Raw genomic sequence first — 22,175 nt, forward strand, 5'->3', positions numbered from 1 at the left:
ACACACCCAACACAGACACTTAGCACACACAATCAAAACAGAATAAACCTTTAAAATGACAAAGAGACTGAATGATTACCTGTGGTTCAAAACCCATGTCAAACATTCTGTCTGCTTCATCTAAAACAACATATGTCACTCTTCGAAGATTTGTGACCCGACCTAAGGTGAGAAGAGAAAAGAGAGACCGAGAGAAAACTAACTATCAGCCACAGTTCATGATGGCAGCCAAGAACTTAAAATAAAAGCAAAGGGAGCTAAAATGCCTGACTACGCAGAGGGTAGGTGAGGTTTCCTTAAACAGTGAAAGAAACTTCGGTCTAAGTCTTAATCTAGTGGCAAGTACTTTCTGACAATGGGTGTATGAGGCCCTTTATTTTGTCAAACTCGTCTCTTGCATACCATCATAGGGCCTGAAGGACCTGTAAAATTCAGAAAACAGCCCTCTCCAAAACACATCATAAAACTAAGACTGAGATGAAGCATCGAGCCACATCAGCCATTATCTGACAGCATCACCTAGAAAAGAACATATTAGAGATTACAGCGTATGTGTGGAAGGCAGGTTCCAGTGCTACCTACAGCAGAGGCAGAGCCTCTCTTACTCTACAGCCCACTTCCATGCAGTTAGAAGTGCCTTAAATGGGCATGTCAAACCAACCACCGGGCAACAAGACACTACACAAACCTCAAAAGATGAATGCATTACATATAAATACACTTGTCTATGCAAAGAAACACTTAAATTATTGTTGCCACTTGTTTAAATAAACAGTCCTGGTTTCTTACACAGTTAAAAGTTAAAAATACAGAAAATCCTTCCTCAAAGATCAATACACTAAGCATTGCTACCAACTGTAGAACCTGGCAAAAGTATGTATAAAGTAGTTATTAAAGGATAAACAAAAAAGACAAATAAAGGGGAAAGGTAAAATTAATCAAGATGAACTTCAGGAGGTTTAATTAAGACAACATTGAGAAAAAAACCAAGGATTATACGGTCAGCACTCATCCCCAAACCACCACTTGCTACACAAGCACAAGGCCTCACCAAGCCACCTCGGGAGAATTAATTTACCCCAAGCCTCAGCGGACACCAGTACAGACTTGCACTTCTTAGGTCCAGCACTCAGTCAGACACACTGAACGCTGCAATGGAAACCTCCACAGCCGTTTCTTCAGAAACTAAAAAAGGCTAGTGTTCGCAATAACATCTCCAGCCGCCAAGAGCCTCGAAAGTTGGAAACAGCATTAGGTCACCTACCTTTGACGGTTAATGTCTCAGAAGCCCAGGTCTATAATCCTCAAGGGCCTTTCTCCACAGAAGTTAAATAATGTCAACAGTTTAGTATCAATTTTGATAGGGAATATTTTAACAAAGCATAACATTTGAGCTAAAAACATGCAGTATTTACAAAAGACATATTTCTTGAAGCTGCAATAACTTAATTTGCCTATTATTATAAAGTATTAGCCCCCGGGGGGAATTTTATAATAAAAAGACTATGATGCCACCTTTTTAATAGCAAGGATATACAAAACAAAAAGACTCAAGTTAAATGCAGAGTTAGTTGTAAATACAAATTGAACTTCCAAAGACTAATTAATACATTCAACAATACATGTGTTACAATTCACATTTTAAGATATTACAGCTTTAAGAAGAAACACAGAAACCCTCTGTTGGTTTCTTATATCTGCTTTAACAAAAATCATGTCAAGTTCAAAAAGGAAAGAAAACAATAAAATACCTGTGACTTACCACTGTTAGCTGCTAACATGTCAATCATTCGACCAGGTGTGCAAACAATAATTTCAGCACCTCTTTTCAGCTCAGCAATCTAGTGAGACAGGACAAGAGTGTATAGTAGTCATCATTACTTCCACAGATGTGGGAGCAGTGCATCTGACCCTCGCATGGCTCTACCTCATAAGACAAAGCCTAAGCAGGACTGAAGGCTGACATGTGACCCTCGGGCTGCTATAGCACTGGTGGACCTGGACAGAAGGACGACAACCCAGGGCCAGGAATTTGAAATTACTAAAACTAAAGAATTTCACAAACGTTAATTTGCAACTGTTGTTCAATCCAAGGAAGGTAGGTAAGAATGAGCAGTAAAATACACATTCTAAACCACAACCCACAGTTTTACAAGCAAACCAGACACTGAAAGAGCTCTCTGGACATGGTAACCTTTGCTTGACCCCTACAGACACATGTTCGTGCAGCAGGTTAGACTGTGTACACACTAGGCCATTCTCTTTTCTTCAGTCCTTCATTCTATGTGCACGGGGGTTTTGCCTGTACTTATGTCTATACACCAGACATACACTGACAGCAGAGGTCAGAAGATGGTGCTGGATCTTCCTGAAACTTAAATTACAGATGGCTTTGAGTTGTCACATGGGCACTGGAGGAGCGAACAGTGCGCCTAACCACTGACCCATCATTCCAACTCCAAAAACAATTACAGTCTCTGGAATCTATCTCAAAGTCGTCTCCTATAGTTACAGATTCACCAAGAGTGAATCCTTCTGTGGCAAATATTCCAGATGACCTGTTTCCTGTATGTGTTTTAATGTCTTTAAGAAAGTATAAGATTAGTGACATGGTGCAGTGGGTAAAAGTGCTTGCTGCCAAACCTAACTTAATTCCACTCCCTGATCTCCGTGGTCAAAGAAGAAAACTGACTCTTACAAACTCTCTTCTGACCATAACATGCACTGTGGCACGTTCACATGGGCAAACATACACAAGCAAGCTCACACACACACACACACACACCCTTCCTGCTTCTTCTCTGAACGGGGTCTGAAAGGCTGCTCTGATCTAAAAGCCACAGTGAGCCTCACAGCATCACCCTCACCTGACCCTGACCTGAGGCAAAAACACACCCCATGCTCCCTGCAGAGACTCTAAGATGTATTTCTGTTATGACTGCTTTTGAAATTTTGTTTTATTGCCATGTGGTGGCACATGCCTGTATCCCAGGATTACTTGGAAAATAGAAGATGATTAGGATATCAATGTCATCCTTGACTACACAGCAAGTTCAAAATCAGTCAGGGCTTCCAGCTATCCTGTCACAAACAAATACATCCAATTTGTTTCCCAGAGGGCAGTGGTGGCTCATGCTTTAATCCCAGCACTCAGGAGGCAGAGGCAGAGGCAGGCAGATGGATCTCTGAGTCTGAGAACAGCCTGGGCTATGCAGAGAAACCTTATGTTGAAGAGCAAAGTTGTTTTGTAAGTGTAATTCTTACTATAGACCATGTGGTCAAATGAACTGGCAAAGTGAACAGGTCAAGTATTTTAAACATGAGGAAAGAAAATTCCAAGGCAAGTTCTTACTTCTTACATCACCAGTTCTAAAGTTTTCTTGCTAGAGATGGTGATGCACACTTTTAATGCTGGCACTTGGGAGCAAAGCAGGAGAATCTCTGTGAGTTCAGGCCAGCCTGGTCTACATAGTGAGTTCCAGGACAGCCAGAACTGCGTAACAGAGAGACCCAGCCTTGAAAAAATGTCAAATTAAAGTCAGTCAAGGTTGTCTTCAGTCTATACCATCATTAAGAATGATGATGGAAGCCTAACACTAGAACAGAGCATGAATTAGCATTCTTTAAAGAGGCCAGCATCCGTTACACACATTACACACAGTAACTGTTGGTTTGGGAACCAGACCTCAGTTCTGAGGCAAACATCAGCTCCAACCTAGTTGGTCAACTTATTTCAGCATTCTGAATAATTTTTGCTTATAAAATGGAAAAACAGAAATACATTCTCATACAGGAGGACATGCCAATGCTAAGAATTTAGCTACTTTCAGAGTTCTGTATCTGACACATTTATTTTATCTTTACTCCCTAGGTTTTCTGCAAAATGATTAGCAACAAGTGTATGTACTGGGAACCAGAAGGCTGTGGCTCACTGTGACAGAACTCCCTTCCTAGCAGTCAGAAGGCCATGGTTCAGTAACACTCAGCACACAAATATTACAGACACAAACAGCATTTCTAACTACAGTCAGGTTATGTCCAGTCTTTACAAAACATATGCCTTTGGGCATTACATCATTCATTCTTAGGAGGTCAAGGGTGCAGGACAGAGTCTTGCCTCGTATACCTGGCTGGCCTAGAACTCATTATATAAAAAGCTACTTTCAAACTTGCAGTGATGCCCCTGCCGTTGCTTTTCTGAGTTCTGGGATTATAGAAATGCCAGTCTCCATACAGACATACATACACACAACCTATTACGGACTCTGTGTAGCTCTAAGGCCTCAAGCTGCTGATTCTCCTTCCTCGGTGCTAACACTGGGTTATAGGCACACCACAGGCACAGAATTTATTTTATACTTAGCTTCCCACCAAATACCTTTAAGATTTTAAGGGCAATCACTTACAAACACTAAAACAAAAGAATCCCTTAAGTCACTGGATCATTCAACCTGAAGATACAGAAAAAGTGCTTTGTTCTAACTACCTGCTCGCTGATTCCTGTCCCTCCATACACACAGACCACTCTCAGTCCCAAGGTCTTCGAAAACTTCTTACATTCTTTAGTGATTTGTAAAGCCAGTTCTCGAGTTGGAGTCATGATGACAGCTGAAAAGATAAATATGTCAAAAGCCGAACCACCCCATCCTTGAGGAGAGATGCTGTAAAGCATGAACTTTAACCTCTGCAGAACATTTTGTGTCTCACAGTCAAACTTGTTTTATCTTTATGGAGTCCTAAAATTATGCTTCAGAAGCTTAGTAATGATAGAGACTAAGGTGAAAGGCAAAGAAACTCTTAAGAACATGCCTCAAGAAAATTAAACCCTAGTTAACTAACCTCAGAAAAATACTTGAACAGAATGCAAACAGTTTTCAACAGCAAATCACAGAGAATCAATGACTCTCTGTGCTACACAAGTCACACAGCCACTCACAAAGAGCAGAGAGGACTTTGTGTCCTGTGTGTGCATGACAAGAGCTCAGTACCTTTCCCTGCTCAAATATATAAGCAGTAACTTCGAAAATGAGAAGAAACTGAGCGGAAGGCCTAACCCTACAGGAAGCACCAACACTGTCGCCTTCTGAGGCCAGCCATGTCCTCAGGCGTTGCGTTCTCCTTCCACGCTGGGTCTATGGTGCATGGATCTGGACGGAGAGCACACCTTAATTAACGTGAGCAAACAGATGGGTGCACGAGGGCACTACCTGCCGGGCCAGAGCTTTAACCTGAGCTGGGCCAGCCTTGCTTTTGTACTTCTGAGATGTCACTCCAGAGCTCTGAAGGTTCTCACTCCACCTGCTGGTAAGGGGAAATCAGCCCCAAAGTGCCGTATTGATAAAGGAAATGCACATAAAGATATCTTATTGTCATAATTAGTAACTTTGATGTAACAACAAACACATCTTCAAAGAATGTAACAAGAAGACTTATACCGATTGGTCCCTCTCCTTCTTCTAATGACCTCTGATCCATGATGTGTCTAAACATGGGCAAAAGAAAAGCAATGGTTTTCCCACTTCCTGTCTTGGCAATGCCAATCAAATCTCGTCCAGACATTACAGCAGGAATTGCTTGAGTTTGGATTGGTGTGGGCTTTTCGTAGCCATGCCTTAAAAAGAAACAAAAAGAATATAATGTTAAGAGACATGAGCTTTGGGCCAGTGAGATAGCTATGCGGTGAAGAGCACCACCTGCTCTTCCACAGGTTCTGAGTTCAATTCCCACCACCTACATGGTGCCTAGAGACCATCTATAAGGAGATCTGATGCCCTCTTCTGGCTTTCAGGTGTTATTGCAGACAGAGCACTCCTACATTTAAAAAGCAATTAAGAAAAAAAAAAATCATGTGCTTTAACCCCTCAGAATACAACAAACACTTGCTCTTCTAAATGTGATATATTCACTTGATAAAACATTATTTGGTGAAGAGTAGAAAAAGCAAGATGGCATAGTGTAAAAAGGTGCTTGCTTGCAGGCCAAGCAACCTGAGTAGATACCTGGACCACACAAGGTGGCAACAAAGAACAGATTCCCAGAGTTCTCCCCTAACCTCAATCCACACACATGCCATGGTGTGCATAACCAGGCAGGCAAGCAATAAGATACATGGAATAAACAGATGAAAAAAAAATCTTTAAAGGCCCAGTGTGGTGGCAGACACCTTTATCACAGCACTTAAGAGGGGAGGCAAGAGTATCTGTGAGCCAAGGCCAGCCTGGTTCACATAGTTCCAGGGTACAGAAAGAAACTATAACTGAAATCCAGAGAGATTTATGAAGGATTACTGTGAGTAGCAGGGACACCGAAAATGCAGATAACCACCAACACTTACTTTTTGAGGGAATTTAGTATCTTCATGGAAATTCCACACTGGACCCATGATTTAATTGGTTTGGGGCAACCTTTTCCTTTAACTGTAATGCCCTCCATTTCCAATCGAAACACATTCACCTCTAGAAAACAAAGGCCCAGTTAGAAGCTCCTACACTTTGCTCTATTGGCACCTTCAGCTACATTCACTAGGGGGTCAAAGGTCAAAGGCCTCCCCTCCCTCAGTGCTATCAAGGAAAAGCCCACAGCCACGCCAAGAACACTAACACACAGTAGCCACTGTCCAATTTCAGCATTTTGGTACCAGAATGATGATACCCCGATCTGTTGTATCGGAGTGGCCTAGACTGCCTCTCAGCAGACTAACAGCTGTCAGTCACACCAACAGGGCCAATACAGTCTGAATTGGAAATCAACAGTACTTACAACCCAAAGAACTGTGTGACTAAATCCATTTTGCTCTTTTAAAAAACACTTCCAAAACCTCAGGCCTGTCACACTCCCCTACGGAGTGGACCATTTGCTCCGAGGTCATAATAAAAGAATAAAACTCAGAACAGCTTACCTTCTTGAGACATTTTTGCTAATTCTGGAACTTCAACGTAAAAGTTTTTTCTAAATGGCTCATATTCAATTTTTCCATGATCAACTGGTTCTAGAAGTTTTCTCTGTTTTGTCTGGTAGCCTGTGAGGGCCGTCTGAAGGTCAACTTCTTCCTCCTCTGAGGAGTACTTGAAATTTTTGGGAACAAAAAGTAAAGTCTGTTATTTCATCTTCCAAAAGATATACTCCTGGTTGTCAAAGCTCTCCTCTCTCCTAGCAACCATCCTGTAGGTCAATGTGTGCGATCAAACTCTGACCTGCAGGGTTTCATGTACCTCCAAGAACCTGAAAACTGCACCATCTAAAATTCTCAGGTAACAATGTCCATGATTTTGAACATGAGTAATTCAATTCCTTAAGAAGTTTTCAAGTTAATTTTTTTTTCTTTCCTCAAAGTTTTAGCAGCAGCACCGACCTCACACGACTGTCAATAACTTCTGCTACTCGGTCTTAGTCAGACCTTTACAGTGCAGTCAGTGGGAAGACAGGGCAGTTCACCGCCTCTTTTCCCGTGCTCTACGCCCGACATGGCCAATGAAGAGGAGGGAATGAAAAGTAGGAAACAAAGGAGGAGAGGAAGCAGGATATGCTACAAGCCCTTCCGGTCACAGCCCTGCAGACACCGAGAGCAGCAGGACCCCCACAGTAGTCTGTGTGACTGCAAAGCTCAGCCACATCAACGCTCTGCTGCAAACGCTCCTAGGACGCCATCATAAACACGGCAAAATGAAGGACGCCTCACCTCCATGGCATCCTGGTCATTCTCCATCAGCTCTCCCTTCTTCTTATCGGAATCTACTACTGCTTTCTTGGTTGTTACCACAGTAACAACTTTCGTGACTGTTGGCCCAGACTTCTAAAATAAAAAAGTATTAAAATATTTTGTGAAAGTTAAACAAAAAAAAAGATTTATATGAACACCAAATACAAGACAATGTTAAATTCAACAATCTGTAATTCAAACTACCATGATTTATTTTTTAACGGAACAAGAGGGCTGCTCTTGTCTTGTGGAAACGCTCCCCTGTGACTGCATGGCAGTTCAGAATCACTCATGTACCCAGAACTGACTGCAGAGTATGTATGTGTGTATAACATTTTTTTAAGTATTTTTATGTGTACGGGTGCTTTGCGCTACACGTGCACCTGATGCCTGAAGAGGACAAAAGACACGTTTCCTCTGAGTCACAGCATGGTTACTGAGAACTGAACCTGGGTTCGAGGCAATAGCGGCAAGTTGTCATAACCACTAAGCCACATCTCCAGGCCCAACATGAGACAATTCACTACAAAATTGGGCTCATTTCTCATTGTTATATATTTCTCAATTTCTATTAAATGACACATTGCACTCATTAGACAACCCAGCCCTGTTCTGGTCCCTACCTCCTTGATTCCTTAAAGGAAACTTTTAATGCCTTTTTTTTTTTTTCAAGTACCCTTCAGCCACAAAATAAAAAATAGAATCCTTTTTTTAAAATTGTATTAATTTATGTGTAACTTGCCTATGTCTATGGACTACATCCCCATGTGGGACCTGCTGATACCAGAAGAGGGGAACCCCCTGGAACTAGATTTTCAAGTGTTTGTAAGCTACATTATGAGGCCCGGGAATCAAACCTGGACCCTCTGGAAGAGCAGTCAGAGCTCTTATCTGCTAGTCATTTCTCTAGGCCAGGACTTCATTCTTAACTCAAGACACTGTACTCTCAGGACCTAGAAGACGGCTCAGCAGTACTTACAATCCATAGAGAAAGGAGCACACTCCTGCAAATTATCCTGATACCCACAGCCCCAGGCACACGGTGGTATGCAAACCCCCCTCCCCTCCACACACACCACTACACCATTTAGGAAATAAATGCAATGAAAACAATTTAGTACAGTCTTCTCTCTCTCTCTCTCTTTTTTTTTTTTTTTTTTGGTTGTTTTGCTTTTTTAAGACAGAGTCTCTCTATGTGGGCGACTGTCCTGGAACTCACTATTCAGAATGGGTTGGCCTGAAACTCACAGAGATCACCTTCCTCTGCCTCCCTAGTGCCAGGACTAAAGTTGTGCACCACCGACCCCCATACTATAGCCTAGGTTCCTTCTTTGTGATCACTTAAGGTAAACGGCCCACTAACTTTTAAGAGTGACAAGTGACCAGCTGTCCACGCACCTTCTCATTTCCTGCGCCACCTTTCACGCTCCTCATGTTGAACTTTTTTACCTCTTCTTTCACTTCTTCCATGTAGGCATCTAATGGATCCAGCTCCTCATCCTCCATTTCATTCCCTTCCTTCTCAGCTTCAGCAGGATCATCTTCATCATCTAAAATAGCAGAGCAACGTCTCTGTACACAGGTCAGTGAGACACTGAGTGGGGAAAAGCGCTTGCTACACAGCCTGACTCCCTGAGGCAATCCCACAGCCCACAGTGGAAGGAGAAACAGATCCTAAAGGCTGCCCTTTGACCTCTACAGGCGTACACAGGCATGTGAACACACTCACACAGAAGCACAGGAAGACACTTACAATTACTTCTTAAAGAGGAGACAGCATGTCTAACCTGCCCCACCATTACTCCTCCCCCACTGTGCAAACACCGCTCTCCAGCTCGCTTCCTGCGCAGCTCACTTGCTTGCCCGGAAGGTCGTAATTTGTAATACTTGTGTATTACTGTTACATGACGGTGAGCAAAGGATACTAGTGAATCACTTAACTGAACAGCCGTAAGAGAATAATTATGCTTGAATGTAGTTCTAGAGTAGGGACGCATAGCCAGCTCACCAATGGCTTTAGTTGTTAGGCTGGGGACCAGAGTTTCCAACATAAAAAAACCTACACACATCCCACAGTTCCAGATTTTATATTAAATACTTTCTCTGATCCTCCCCCCTCCATGCACATGTATGGTGGCCACAAGTCACTTTAGTCTATCATTCTTCAGGTGTTATCCGTCTTAGTTTTTGAGACAAAGTCTCTTCTTTCACTTAGCCTGGAACTTACTACCTAGGCTGGGCAGCTGGGCACTAAGTCCCAGGGGTGCGCCTCTCTCTAGGCCTGCAGCACTGGGCTACAAGGGGCAGCATTATGCTTTTCTCACATGGGTTCAAGCATTGAAGTTCAGCCCAGGTCCCCACACATGCACAACAAAACCTATGCTGACAGCCACTTCCAAGACCACAGAAGGCACTTTCAAGTATCTTTTGGTGGCACGCTTCCTATCATGATCACTTAGAAACAGAAACTGTGTGTGTGCAACATTCACAGAAAATGAGTCACAGTTCTGCTTTCCCGTAAGAAACCACGGTAATAAAACCTTAAGAGTCAAAATCAGACAGAAAATGGGCTAGGATGTAGCCCAGCGGAACAGCACTCTGATGGCACTTGCTAAGCCTGGGTTCAAGCCTCAGAACCACAGACACTAGATAGGAAAATGGTTTTCTCCTCAGATATAAGTAGAAGGAGAAGGGTTCTCTCCTCGGGTGTAAACGTTGAAGGTGCATTATGTATAAAAGTTACACATGTATGTACACAGGTCTTGGTGTATTAAGCTCAGATGGGGCTGGCTCCATTGGAGCTCTGGACGGTGCTGAGCTAACAGTCACACTGCATCTGCTGCAGTGCACCATGGGTAAATCTGTACATGCACCTAACTATGCTCTGGAGTAAAATCAGTGATTCTTACCAGAGGCTACGCTACAATTGAAACATTAGCATCTACTCAAGAGAGCATTTAAAATCTCCACGCAGCAAGGCACACAGTGGCTCACACCTACAGTGCAACTGCTCAGGGGGCTGGGGGAAAGACCATTTGAGTGCAGGAGCTCTAGGCCAGCTTAGACAGCAAGTAAGACCCTGTACTGAGAACTACAAGAATCTCAGTATGAGTCTGGCACATCTTCAAATGTCTAATAGCAAGTGTAGATGGAGAAAGCACAGCATAACCTAGATGCAGTGGTATAGCATGATCCTGGGATTTGGAGACTCAAGGCCTGCTGGGTTAGAAAGAAACTGTCTTAACCTGGCAAACAAAATACTACCAGGTACAGTGGCACACCCCTTCAATCCCAGCACATGGGAGGCAGAGTCCAAGACCAGCCTGGTCTGCATAGGGAATTCTAGGGCAACAAGAGCTAATGCAGAGAGACCCTGTCACATACATATACTGAGTTATTACTCAGCCATGTAAACATGTGGAACATGCTACAGTATGAAGGAACCTTCAAGACAGGATGCTGAACTAAAAAGTTGGACACAGAGAACCAAGCATGGTGCAGCATGCTTTCAATTCCAGCACTTGGGAGGCCAAGGCAGGCAAAGCTGTGAGTTCAAGGACAGCCTGATCTTCAGAGTGAGTTCTACAACACCCAGGGCCATACAGAGAAACTCTGTCTTAGAGGAGTAAAAATAGCCAGACACAATGATTGCACCTCGGGGAACTCGGGCAAATTCTCATTAGAGACAGGAGCCTGGGAGAAGACAGGAGAGGTCTTGAATGCACAGTACTACCTGGAATGACAAAAGAGCGCTGGCAGTGGACAGCAACAGTTCACGATGCTGAACACGCTGTGAGTAAGCACTCTATGCTTGAAACGGTCACATCTGAATTAGGTAACTATCCTGGTGGTAGGGCATTTGCTAAACATGCACAAAGTGCTGGCTCTAGCTCTCAGTTTGACCAGGGGTATGGACAAAAGGTTAAAACGTAAATACAACGTTGTGCATATTCCCCACAGTGTAGAAAAGCACCGCCCACATCCCAGACTTACCATCGTCATCCTCCAAGCTCCACTTCTTCCCCTGTTTCATTTCCTCGATCTCCTTCTTCAGCTCCCCTATGTTCTCCATCGCCTTTTTACGCTGCTCTTCTCGCCATTTTTCAACCCTTTCTTTTCGTTTTCTCATTTCTTCTTCCAGCTTATTCTGGTCAAAGTTCTTTGGGGAGGAAAAGAGAAAGAAAAAGAAAAAAAAAAACAAAATCAGAATCAGCAAATATATTTCGCATGTGATTTTAAATACGTTCTCCAAAATATTAATTTAAAAAATGGACATATACAAATTCTTAACGAAGACTCAGTACTCACCATCCTTGTAACTACACTCCTGTTATAGTAAAAGCAAGGCCAGTGGGATGCCTCAGGAAATAAAGGCTGGAAACCCTGAATCTAAGTTCAACCCCAATCCCTCACATGGTAGGAGAGAATTAACTCTTTTAAGGTTAAACAGAACCCACACTTGTGCGATGGCATGCCATGTGTATAACTCTCACCCCAAAAAAAAAAAAAAAAGTAATTAAAAATATTAAAACAAAGCCAGACCCGGTCATTAGCACCTGTAAGCATAGGGCTCTAGGACTAGTTCCAGGCCAGCCTGAGCTATGTACAGAAAGAACCTGAGAGAGAGATGCAGTGAGAAATGGAGGAATGGAAAGAAAGTCAGGAGAGTCACAGGAAAAAGTACTTTCAATAGAGAAAGCCGAAGGGGGGTGCTGGAAAGTTGGCTCAGCCGTTATAAGCACTGGTTTCTCTTCCAGAGGACTTGAGTTTGATTCCCATCAACCACATGGTAGCTCACAACCATCTGTACCCCCTATTCTAGACGACCTGGCACCCTATTCTGGCGTATGCAGGTGGCACCAGGCACACAAGTGGTACAAAGACATACACATCCATACACATAAAAAACAACACTTAAGAAAAACACTCATACAGTTATCTGCTGCAGGACAGCTGACCACACCGTGAACCCCAAGATTATGTTATTTACTGAATAAAAACCTGTTTCTAATTGTGGTGTGGCTCAGCCCTTAGCACATACCCTTAATCCCAAAGTTAGTTTGTAGAAGGAAGCACCCATATTTCAAAGTGATACCTAAGGGCTGAGAGAGATGGCTCAGTGGTTAAGAGCACCGACTGCTCTTCCAGAGGTCCTGAGTTCAATTCCCAGCAACCACATGGTGGCTCACAACCATCTGTGATGGGATCTGATGCCCTCTTCTGGTGTGTCTGAAGACAGTGACAGTATACTCACATAAATAAACATACCTTTAAAAAAAAAGTGATGTCTAATTGAGTGGCAAAGTGACAAATCAAAGAGAGGTTTGACAGAATAGGATATACCAAACTCTCATGAGAAGAGAGGAAAGAGAAGCTACTTGAGGGAGCAGTGCACAGGAAGGAGGAGACAGGCAGTTTTACCAGGAGTGTTGTACAGAGACAGGTTGAAGAGAGAGCAAACTAGACACAGGTGAAGACAGGTGAGCCAGAGAATGAGAAGAAGTCAGTAGATTAGAATTGCTAGAGTTAGTTTCAGGCCAGGCAGAGGTATTCAGTGAGAAACATAAAGAAGCCACATTTCATCAGCCCAGAGAGGAGTTTGAACCAAAACAGCTGAGCTCAGAAAGAACTAGAAAGGGTGAGTTTATCCAGCAGTAAGTCTCATAGACTGAAAACATTCTAGGCCTAAATTAGATTGTACAGAGGCTAGAAACTTTTGGGACTAGGCCTAAGATAGCAGACAGAACAGTGGGCTTTGGAGATGACAATTACAGCAGATGACAATTACAGTAGTTAATTACAGCCACCAACTATATCCTACTACATTGATGATAATAAATTTGACATCCCTACATTGACAAGGCTGTAAGGAAAAGTACACTGCTGTGCCTTCACCCTTTTCATTTTTATTTACTTACATGGGTATCATATCTGTGCGGGCACATACACACAAGTGTAGCAGTCGGGGAAAATGTGACTTATGCTCTTTCTTCCCCTCACGTGGGCTCCTTGATTCAATCACAGATCTCTGTGACAACTGCTTTCCCGTTAAATCACTCTGTTGATTCTTGAGTCTAAACTTATATATACTTTTTAGATCAATTTGATACTATAAACAGATCACACTTCCTAAATAAAATCAGGTAAAGCAGAAGTAATTCTGGGCTGGGCATGATGGTATACACCTTTATTCCCAGCATTCAGGAGGCTGATGCAGGTGGATCTCTGAGTCTGAGGCCAGCCTGGTCTACAGAATAATTCCACGACAGCCAGGACTACACATAGAAACCTCGCCGTGGGGGGAAAAAGAAAGAGAGGGGAAAAAAAAGAAAGAAAAGGGCGGGGAGAGAAAGACAGAGATTGTTGTAAAAAACCATGTGTGTGGCCACCCTGGCCTGGCTGACCTACCCCAGCATCCTTCTCTTTCTCATCCTCCTTGTCGTCCTTGTCTTTTTTCTTCTCCTTGGAGCTGTCCCCACCTTCTGCTTTCTCTTTGGACCTAGACCTAACAAAGAATAAAGAGAGTTAGATAACATCCACTTGGAAATCATTTAGTCATGTGTGTTGTGGAGGTCCGTGGACAACGTGCAGAAGTCAGGTCTCTCCTACATCTGCCATTTGCACCAGGGACTAAAGTCAGCTCGACCCTCAGCAGCGAGTCATCTTCAAGTCCTACGATGCTAATTTTAAGACTATGTAACAGACATGGATCTCACTTTCTTATTTCTCCAATAATCAACACATTTTCATATTCAGTGACAAATACCTTGGCACATGAGAAAAGTGAATATTTTATAGCAAATATTATTAAACATTTGGATATTTGTCTTGAGAAAAACAATTACAAAATATAGACAGGATAGAAAAATTTTAATAATTCATACATGTAGTGATACTCAAAGAGGCTTTACATTTGACTTATGCCTTTAATTAAAAAAATGGCTTAATTTTAATTATATAAAATTAATCATTGTCAGGCTAGAGAGATAGCTCAGCTATTAAGTGTGCTATTGCTCTTGAAGAAGACCCTAGTTTAGCTCCCAACAACCCCATGGAGCATACAACCATTGGAAACAGTTCCAGGGGAGTCCCTATGGCCTCTGCATGCATGTGGAATGCAGACACAGACAGGCAAAACATTCATAACATTAAAAAAAGTAACCAATCTCTCCCCTTCATGACAGGTGGTTTTGAGTGATTTCTATATATCCTTTCGGGTTGGAAAAAGATATTCAGAGATGAAAAAGATAGCCTCCAAAATAAAATTCTGTTTAAGAACCATCAGCCAATTTATTTTTTATTTTTATTTTTATTTATTTTTTGACCATTGACTTTGTGCTTGTTCTGCCCAGGACAGCTTTCTGGGAGCGCAGTGAAAGTAGTCCTCTCTCTCTACAGAGCAGCAAACATCCCTAGCACCATTTATCTTTGCTGTTCTGCCTTTGGGTTTTCTCAAGACAGGGTTTCTCTGTGCAGCCTGGGCTGCCCTGAACTTGCTCTGTAGACCAGGATAGCCTCTAACTCACCATGTGTCTTAACTCACTGCCATGCAAGCTTACACTCACCAAATGGCTGTGTGAATGCATCTGCCCACTGGCTTGTCTTGTTCTTTCACTGCTCTATCTGTGCATCTCTACAAAGACACCTGATACTGTCTGAGGCATCAACCTTGCCATGTGTCTCTGTGAGTGAGCACAGGGAGTCCTCCTACCTTCTTTTCAGAGTTGTCCTTTGTCCTTCTGTGCATGGTCATGAGTAGGTGTGCGTGTGGCACTCATCAAATAAAATAAACAGGATATAATTTCTGAGCTAGTCTGGGAAAAATATAATAAAATATAGCCTCATCACTCATTCAAAATAACAAAGTCTCAGAGTTCTTATTCTGCACCTGAGGCTGGGAGGAAAACACACAAGCACAAAGAAAAAAAATCCTACTACGCACCCACACCATGTTCAGGGAGACCTTTTCTTAAAAAACGAAGACATATGAAGAAGACACCGACCCAAGTGCTGGTCTTTACATGTGCACACACAAAACATACACATACCACATTGTAAAAGAGTAAACTGGTAGGTGGTGGTGCTCCCTGGGAAGCAGAGACAGGTGGATCTCTGTGAGTTCAAGGCCAGCCTGATCCACAAAGCAAGTTCCAGACAGCTATCCAGAGAAACCCTGTGTCCCCAAAACAAAACAAACAAACAAACTAAACCTTTTGTCTAAACTATTATTACTTTTCTCCTTAACTCTAGTACTGTACTAATTCTCCAATTTTTTAATGTTAAACTAATTTCTCTTTCTTGAAGTAAACTCAATTTTCTCTTTATGCTACATATCTTTGATTTTTTTCCAAGATTTATTTATTTTATATTTTATTTGAGTACACTGTAGCTGTCTCCATACACACACACAGGCAAAGACAGACAGGCAGACAGACAGAGGAGTAGTGTGAGGGTTGTATTCCATATGCTAATGTTTGTTTAGATGAAAGATGTTCTTTCCCTATGCTACCTTTGTTAGGTGTTTGTTTGCTTTTGTTGGATTTTTTTTTTTTAAGACAGGGTTTCTCTGTGTAGCCCTGGCTATATTGGAACTATTTCTGTAGACAAGACTGACCTGGAACACACAGAAGACCCCCTGCCTCTGTGCCCATTCCTGGTGCTGGGGTTAAGGGTACCAGACCCCAGGGTACAACATAGAGTATAAAACCAATAGAATCTGCTAATTTCTAAGTAAAACATAAGCCCCATAACTAATAAATAATTCCTCAGATTGGAGAGATGGCTCAGCAGTTAAGAGCACTGACTGCTCTTCCAGAGGACCTGAGTTCAAGTCCCAGCAACCACATGGTGGCTCACAACCATCTGTAATGGGATCAGACGCCCTCTTCTGGTGTGACGGGAGAGAGAGGGAGAGAGAGAGAGAGAGAGAGAGAGAGAGAGAGAGAGAGAGAGAGAAAGGCGGTGTACTCAAATAAAATAAATATTTAAAAAAAAAGAATTTCTGTACCTCCAGCTCCCAGGAATTTGAGGCCTCCTGCCCCCACTGTCACCTACGCCCTTGCACATACCTACACAGGTATGCATAAATCAATAAAAGGAAATATTTTTAAAGTAGTCAACAAATATATTAACCATCTGAGAAAAGAACCTCAAAAGAAGAAAAACTGAGGCGAAGGATGCACCTAAAGGCAGAGGGCTTGCCTAGCATGGTGACGGCATGCCTACAATAGTCACAACCCCACAACGACCCCACAAAAGAAGATGAAGTAGAGTCTGCTACTGTCAACTGAAACACAAGCACCAGCACCGTAACCTAATAAACATTCTGCCAGCCGTTTACAGCAAGAGTCAAAGTCTGTAATTACTGATAACGATAAATTCAAAGAAAGAAATAAAGGCAGAGGGAAGGAAACTGCGCAGGCGCAGTCCAAGGACAGCGCTACCTATTCTCAGCCTTCTTGTTTTTGCTGCCAGGACTGGAGGACCGGGATCGCCTGCCCCGGCTTCGACTCCTTGAGCGCCTTCTATCTCGGCTGCGGGATCTTCTTCGCTCTCGGCTTCTGTCGCGCTCTCTACTTCTGGAACGCCTGAAGAAGAGAAGAGTTTTATTTTGTACCCAAAGATAACTATTATTTCAGATCATGACTGTCCCGACCTGAAAAGGTCTTACAATCATGTTCACTATTGAAGCAGAGCCTCACTTAGCTACCAAGTCAGCCGAGCAGAAAACACATGATGAAGGAAGATACCAGTTTCCATGGTGACATTTGCTATCATAACAGGTTGTAAGATACTTTTAATTTCAGACAGTCCACAGCTAGAGCTGCAGCATTCAAGCTCCTAATCTCAGCAAGGGGAAGCCTGAGCCTATGTAAGGAGATGGGCAGAACCTGGCTCAAAGATTAGAATCTTAAGTCTAAGAGACGACACATCTTCCCTTGAGCTGCTAGTTACTACAGGATACAGGGGAGACCCCCAACTCCCTGGATCCCAGTTTCCTCAACTAGAAAATATCAAGAATTCACTATGTAATCTCCAGTCTTGTTTTTGCTGCTGCTGTTTTGAGTCTCAATGACTTGAACACAAGAGATCCACCTGCCTCTGACTCCCTAGCACTGGGATTAGAAACATGTACAACCACACCCAGCCCTCAAAATCCTTGACCTAAAATTTGCAACTTTATTCTCACATAAAAAGTCAAAAATCAGCATGAGAGCAGGAGGATGAATCTCTGTGAGTTCCAGGCCAGCCTGGTCTACAGATCAAGTTCCAGGACAGCCAGGGCTACCCAGAGGGTTGGGAGTTGTCAATCTGTTACTTGTTAGTAAACTGATTTACATAACAAACTTGACAGCGGTATGAGAAGCTGCCTGAGGGACACAGATCGGACAGTGAACTAGTCACTCTACACTGTCACGAGTAATAGCTTCTCCAACTGCCAGCATTAAGACCACAGTGTTCTCACCTTCTGGCTTCTTTAGATAAAGTCATGGCTTAACACTGTCATGCTTTCTGTTTTTAAGGACATTTTCATGGAGAAAGGTTAAAACTATTGACACTAGTGTCAATAAATATGTAAGTAAATGCAAAATAAACAGGTTGAGAGCGTGGCTACTCTTCACACAAGAGTCAGCCCTCTCGGGTAGAAACAAATAAAACCTCCCCAAGCAGAGCATATTATCTTACTTTTCTCTCTCTCTCAGGCACTTCAAGGTTCTCTCTGGATCACAGAAAGCACAATCAAATTTTTGCAGGCTTAAAAATGTGGCTTAAGACTCTCTTTATAGGGAAGTCCTATATCTAATTAAGCAATGAGGAAAAAAGCAGGAGGCCCACAAATGGGCCACTAACTTCCGAACCAGAACCCAATCCACCTTTGGAGAAACCCAATTTATCCAGGAAGGCCCAGATTACTTACCTCAGGCGTTTTCTGTCCCTTGACCGAGATCTTCTTTTGTCCCTACTCCGGGACCTCTCTCTCCTTCTATCTCTATCTCTACTCCTAGAACGTCTGTCATCTCCACGTTTGCTTCTTTTGTCAGAGGGTGAGCGACTCCTAGATCGACTTCCAGAACGACCTCGAGATGCTGACCGTTTGCGGTAGTGGCTAGAACAGGATCAAATCAAAGATTAGGCTTAGCAAGCAGCTTGTACTCTGTTTCTGTTTGGAAAAACCCTCAGCAAATACAGAAAAGATATTTTAATTATGAGAAAAGGAATTCTTGCTACAGTGCATGTATAGACTAGAAAGGAAAGCAGGGATCATGCACTGTAGCTGGGAGGCTGAGGCAGAAGGCTCACCATGAGCTTGAGGCCAGACTGGGCTACAGAATAAAAGCCTGTCAAAAGGGCTGGAGTGATGGCTCAGCACTTAAAAGACACTGACCATCCCTCCAGAGGACAGCTTGCATTCTGGTGTAGGAAGAGGTGACAGACAAGTAAAGACACAACACACAACATGTCAAGTACTTGATTAGAGACAGCCAGTTAAGAAAAAAGTCAACGAAAGGTTTGACAACTAGCAAAGCCCTCAATAAGTGACATTTTAAGACCCTTGAAGGAAATATAAGCAGGAGCCACACAGACACACAGGGAGCCCTTCTAAGGCACAAGGCACAAGTGTAAACTCACAGGAAGGAATACAGACCAGCACATGAAGGAACAGCACTCAGGAGGCAAAAGCAGGCAGATCTCAAAGTTCAAGGCCAGCCTGGTCTACAAGTGAAACTCTATTTCAAAGAAAAGAAGAGGAGAGAGAAGAGAAGGGAAGGGAAGGGAGGTGAACTCAAGAGAGTACAAGATTGGAGAAATACCAAAATACTCAAATATGGAGAACTTCAGAAGGTCTTAAAATGACTGTCTTTTACTCTGAGTAAGATGAAAAGCTATTGGGCCACACATGGTGGCAGATACCTGTATTATTAAGGTATCTCAGCTACTGAGGAAAGATGACTTATGTCAAGCAGGTTAAGACCAGCATGTTTCCATCTCTAAATAAATATTTAAATTAAGTTATGTGTATATGTATATATGCACACACATGCACACATGTGCATCCCACGTATATACCCATGGAATCAGAAAAGCATCAAATCACTCAGAGCTGGAGTTACGGACAGCGGTGAGCCATGTGGGTGCTGGGAAGTGAACCTGGACCCTTTGCAGCAAACCCAGTGCTCTTAACCACTTAGCCACCTCTCCAGCCCCATGAGAAATATTCTTACAATAAGTAACAGAAAAAGGGAAAGTTACTGGTAGAATTTTAAGAATGACTATTTTTAAAGTAATCACTCAAGAGTCAGGTCTGCAAAGCCAGGACTCAGCAGTGAAGGCAGTTCAAAGCCAGCCTTGACTAAGACAGCCTGTACCTGTTTTAAAAACAAATGTTTGGAAAAAAAAAAGAAAGAAAAGCATTGTTTTGTTGCTAAGCAAAGAACAAATTAAATGAAGGAGGCAACAGGAGAGAAAGCATAAAACTACTGCAAGCATCTGGCTTCAGAGAAGTGCCCCTTAGGTCGGAATAGCAAAAGTGTAGATGCTGAGAAATATCAAGATCTGAAGTGAGAACAAAACACAGAAGTCCAAAACACCAGCACGGACTCAACTTAATTATGAATTAAATGCCTAGTATAAGGGCAAGAGGGAAGGGCTGGATGTCGGCACATAGGGCCAGAATAAGCAGGAAAAGGAGGCTGTGCTGAGGGAAGGAAGAAGCCATGGTCCACCACACATTCCGAATGTATGAGGCTGAGAGTGACTCTCCTCAGCAGTATCTTCCTCACCACCAGCGAAGGATGCCATTACTGCGAATCAACAATCCATTCGCTTTCTCAGCCTTTTCAGGATCTACCGTCTACTCTCTGTGAAAGCTCCAGATGAATGGAAACCGAAGGCTTATTTCTCTCTCACCTCTGAGCCTTTCACTGTTCCCTGACAAAGCCAAGAACAGAGAAGCCAGGCACCACAGGACGACAACAGTACACAGGTAAAATGGGTGAAACAGACATTCTTGTGAAAGGTCTGAGGAGTTTGAGTTTCATCTTGAAAGTAACAGGATCCAATAGATACTAAGTCAAGGAACAGCAAGATCTTATTCTTATTTCCGAATTGTCATTTTGGTTTCAGCAATACAAATGTAATAATTGTAATGGAAAGATAAGGAAAGGTAGTTCAGGAAGGAATCAAGTTGAAGCTGCCTCGACAATTAACATTAAGCACCATTTTTAAGTCAAAAGACTTCAGGGATGGGGAAAACAGTGCAGAATCTAACTAGAAGCAGGCAGCAAGAGGGAGAATGCGTCCAACTGTGCTTCTAGATCTCTGGGCTGGGCAGCCAGATGAACAGCCTTTGGGAGATTTACAAGACTGTAACATCAACTGTGGTCACAGTGGTAGACCCTTTATCCGAATGATGCTACAGGCTTTTTATATTTGCAAAATGTCAAGACAGCTCCGCCCACACTTTGCTCATTTCCCTGAACCCAAGTTATAACCCAGTAAAGTGCTGTTAGCATTAAAAGCAACGCGAATTTTTCATTCTCCCTACACACTGAACCACAGTACCTTTCAGACTGGCTACATACATACCGGACATCTCATCTTTCAAGATAATAGTATCACCATCATCTACCTCAAGGTCCTGAAGCCCGTTATTAGCACCTAAAGTTTTGAAGACACCGTTTGGTGCCCACCTGAACGCTTTCGCAAAGAAGAAGGCAACAAAGTAACAAAATCTATCCGCGAAGTAAATGTCCATGAAACAGGTGCTTGTTTAACCCAATAAAAGCCAGTCCTGCATATAACACAGGTGCGTTAAAAAAAAAAAAAAATGCCTGCACATGCTGCTTTTAAATGACTTAGGAAGAGAAGACCATGCGCCCACGAAAGTAAACTAGAGTGGACGCAAACAACGATGTGAAGGCGAAGCGGAAAGGGTCAGGATTGACTGAGGGGATGTGGAGGGGCGGGGTGGGATGCGGGGGGCTGTTCCCAATCAGGGTTCGACTCGATAGTTGCAAATACACCGGAGTCTGTGGCCCTGGACGCCAGCCGCGCCTCGTCGCAGCCCAGGTGACCGGCTCCTCAGCGGCCACACGTGCGGCCGCCCCGCACCCGCCGCGCAGCCAACTCCACCCGCTCCCCTCCGAGCCCAAAAAGCCGCTCGCCCGCAGAACTCACCGAGACTCCCTCCCCATGCTACCAGCCGGCAGAAGGCCTGCGCCCTTGGGGACGATGCGCAGGCCTGTGAAGAGGACAAAGGAAGAAGGCACCAAGCCGTCACGGTACCGAGAGAGGACCGGCCCTACGAAATGGTCAGAGCTCCAGCAGTGACCGCCATCAGAGCGTGGCCAACGAAAACAGGATGTGCTGGCGCCGGGCGCGGAAGGAAGGAGCAGGCGGAAGGAAGTGGCTGCTTTCCCACAGCACCACCCAGCGGTTGGAGGCCGCGCGGCGCGAGCTGCGCCTGCACCTGCAG

General features: G+C 43.4%; 1 protein-coding gene across 1 annotated transcript in view; it reads right to left on the reverse strand.

Moving 5' to 3' along the window:
* The window catches only part of DDX46 (DEAD-box helicase 46), a 44,775-nt gene extending 22,741 nt beyond the window's left edge, over nucleotides 1-22,034 (reverse strand). Inside the window, exons 1-13 of the mRNA XM_080915387.1 lie at nucleotides 21,878-22,034; nucleotides 18,618-18,806; nucleotides 17,143-17,286; nucleotides 14,108-14,204; nucleotides 11,693-11,858; nucleotides 9,098-9,249; nucleotides 7,679-7,792; nucleotides 6,899-7,064; nucleotides 6,335-6,455; nucleotides 5,436-5,611; nucleotides 4,487-4,608; nucleotides 1,763-1,841; nucleotides 80-162 (exon numbers count right to left, since the gene is read on the reverse strand). Coding sequence (XP_080771513.1) covers nucleotides 80-162; nucleotides 1,763-1,841; nucleotides 4,487-4,608; nucleotides 5,436-5,611; nucleotides 6,335-6,455; nucleotides 6,899-7,064; nucleotides 7,679-7,792; nucleotides 9,098-9,249; nucleotides 11,693-11,858; nucleotides 14,108-14,204; nucleotides 17,143-17,286; nucleotides 18,618-18,806; nucleotides 21,878-21,894 — 1,626 coding nt within the window. The 5' untranslated portion in view covers nucleotides 21,895-22,034. The remainder of the gene's footprint in view (nucleotides 1-79; nucleotides 163-1,762; nucleotides 1,842-4,486; nucleotides 4,609-5,435; nucleotides 5,612-6,334; nucleotides 6,456-6,898; nucleotides 7,065-7,678; nucleotides 7,793-9,097; nucleotides 9,250-11,692; nucleotides 11,859-14,107; nucleotides 14,205-17,142; nucleotides 17,287-18,617; nucleotides 18,807-21,877) is intronic.
* Nucleotides 22,035-22,175: the final 141 nt, after the last annotated feature.

This window comes from Micromys minutus (assembly GCF_963924665.1).
Source record: "Micromys minutus genome assembly, chromosome: 1".
In the NCBI taxonomy this organism is placed as follows: Eukaryota; Metazoa; Chordata; class Mammalia; order Rodentia; family Muridae; genus Micromys; species Micromys minutus.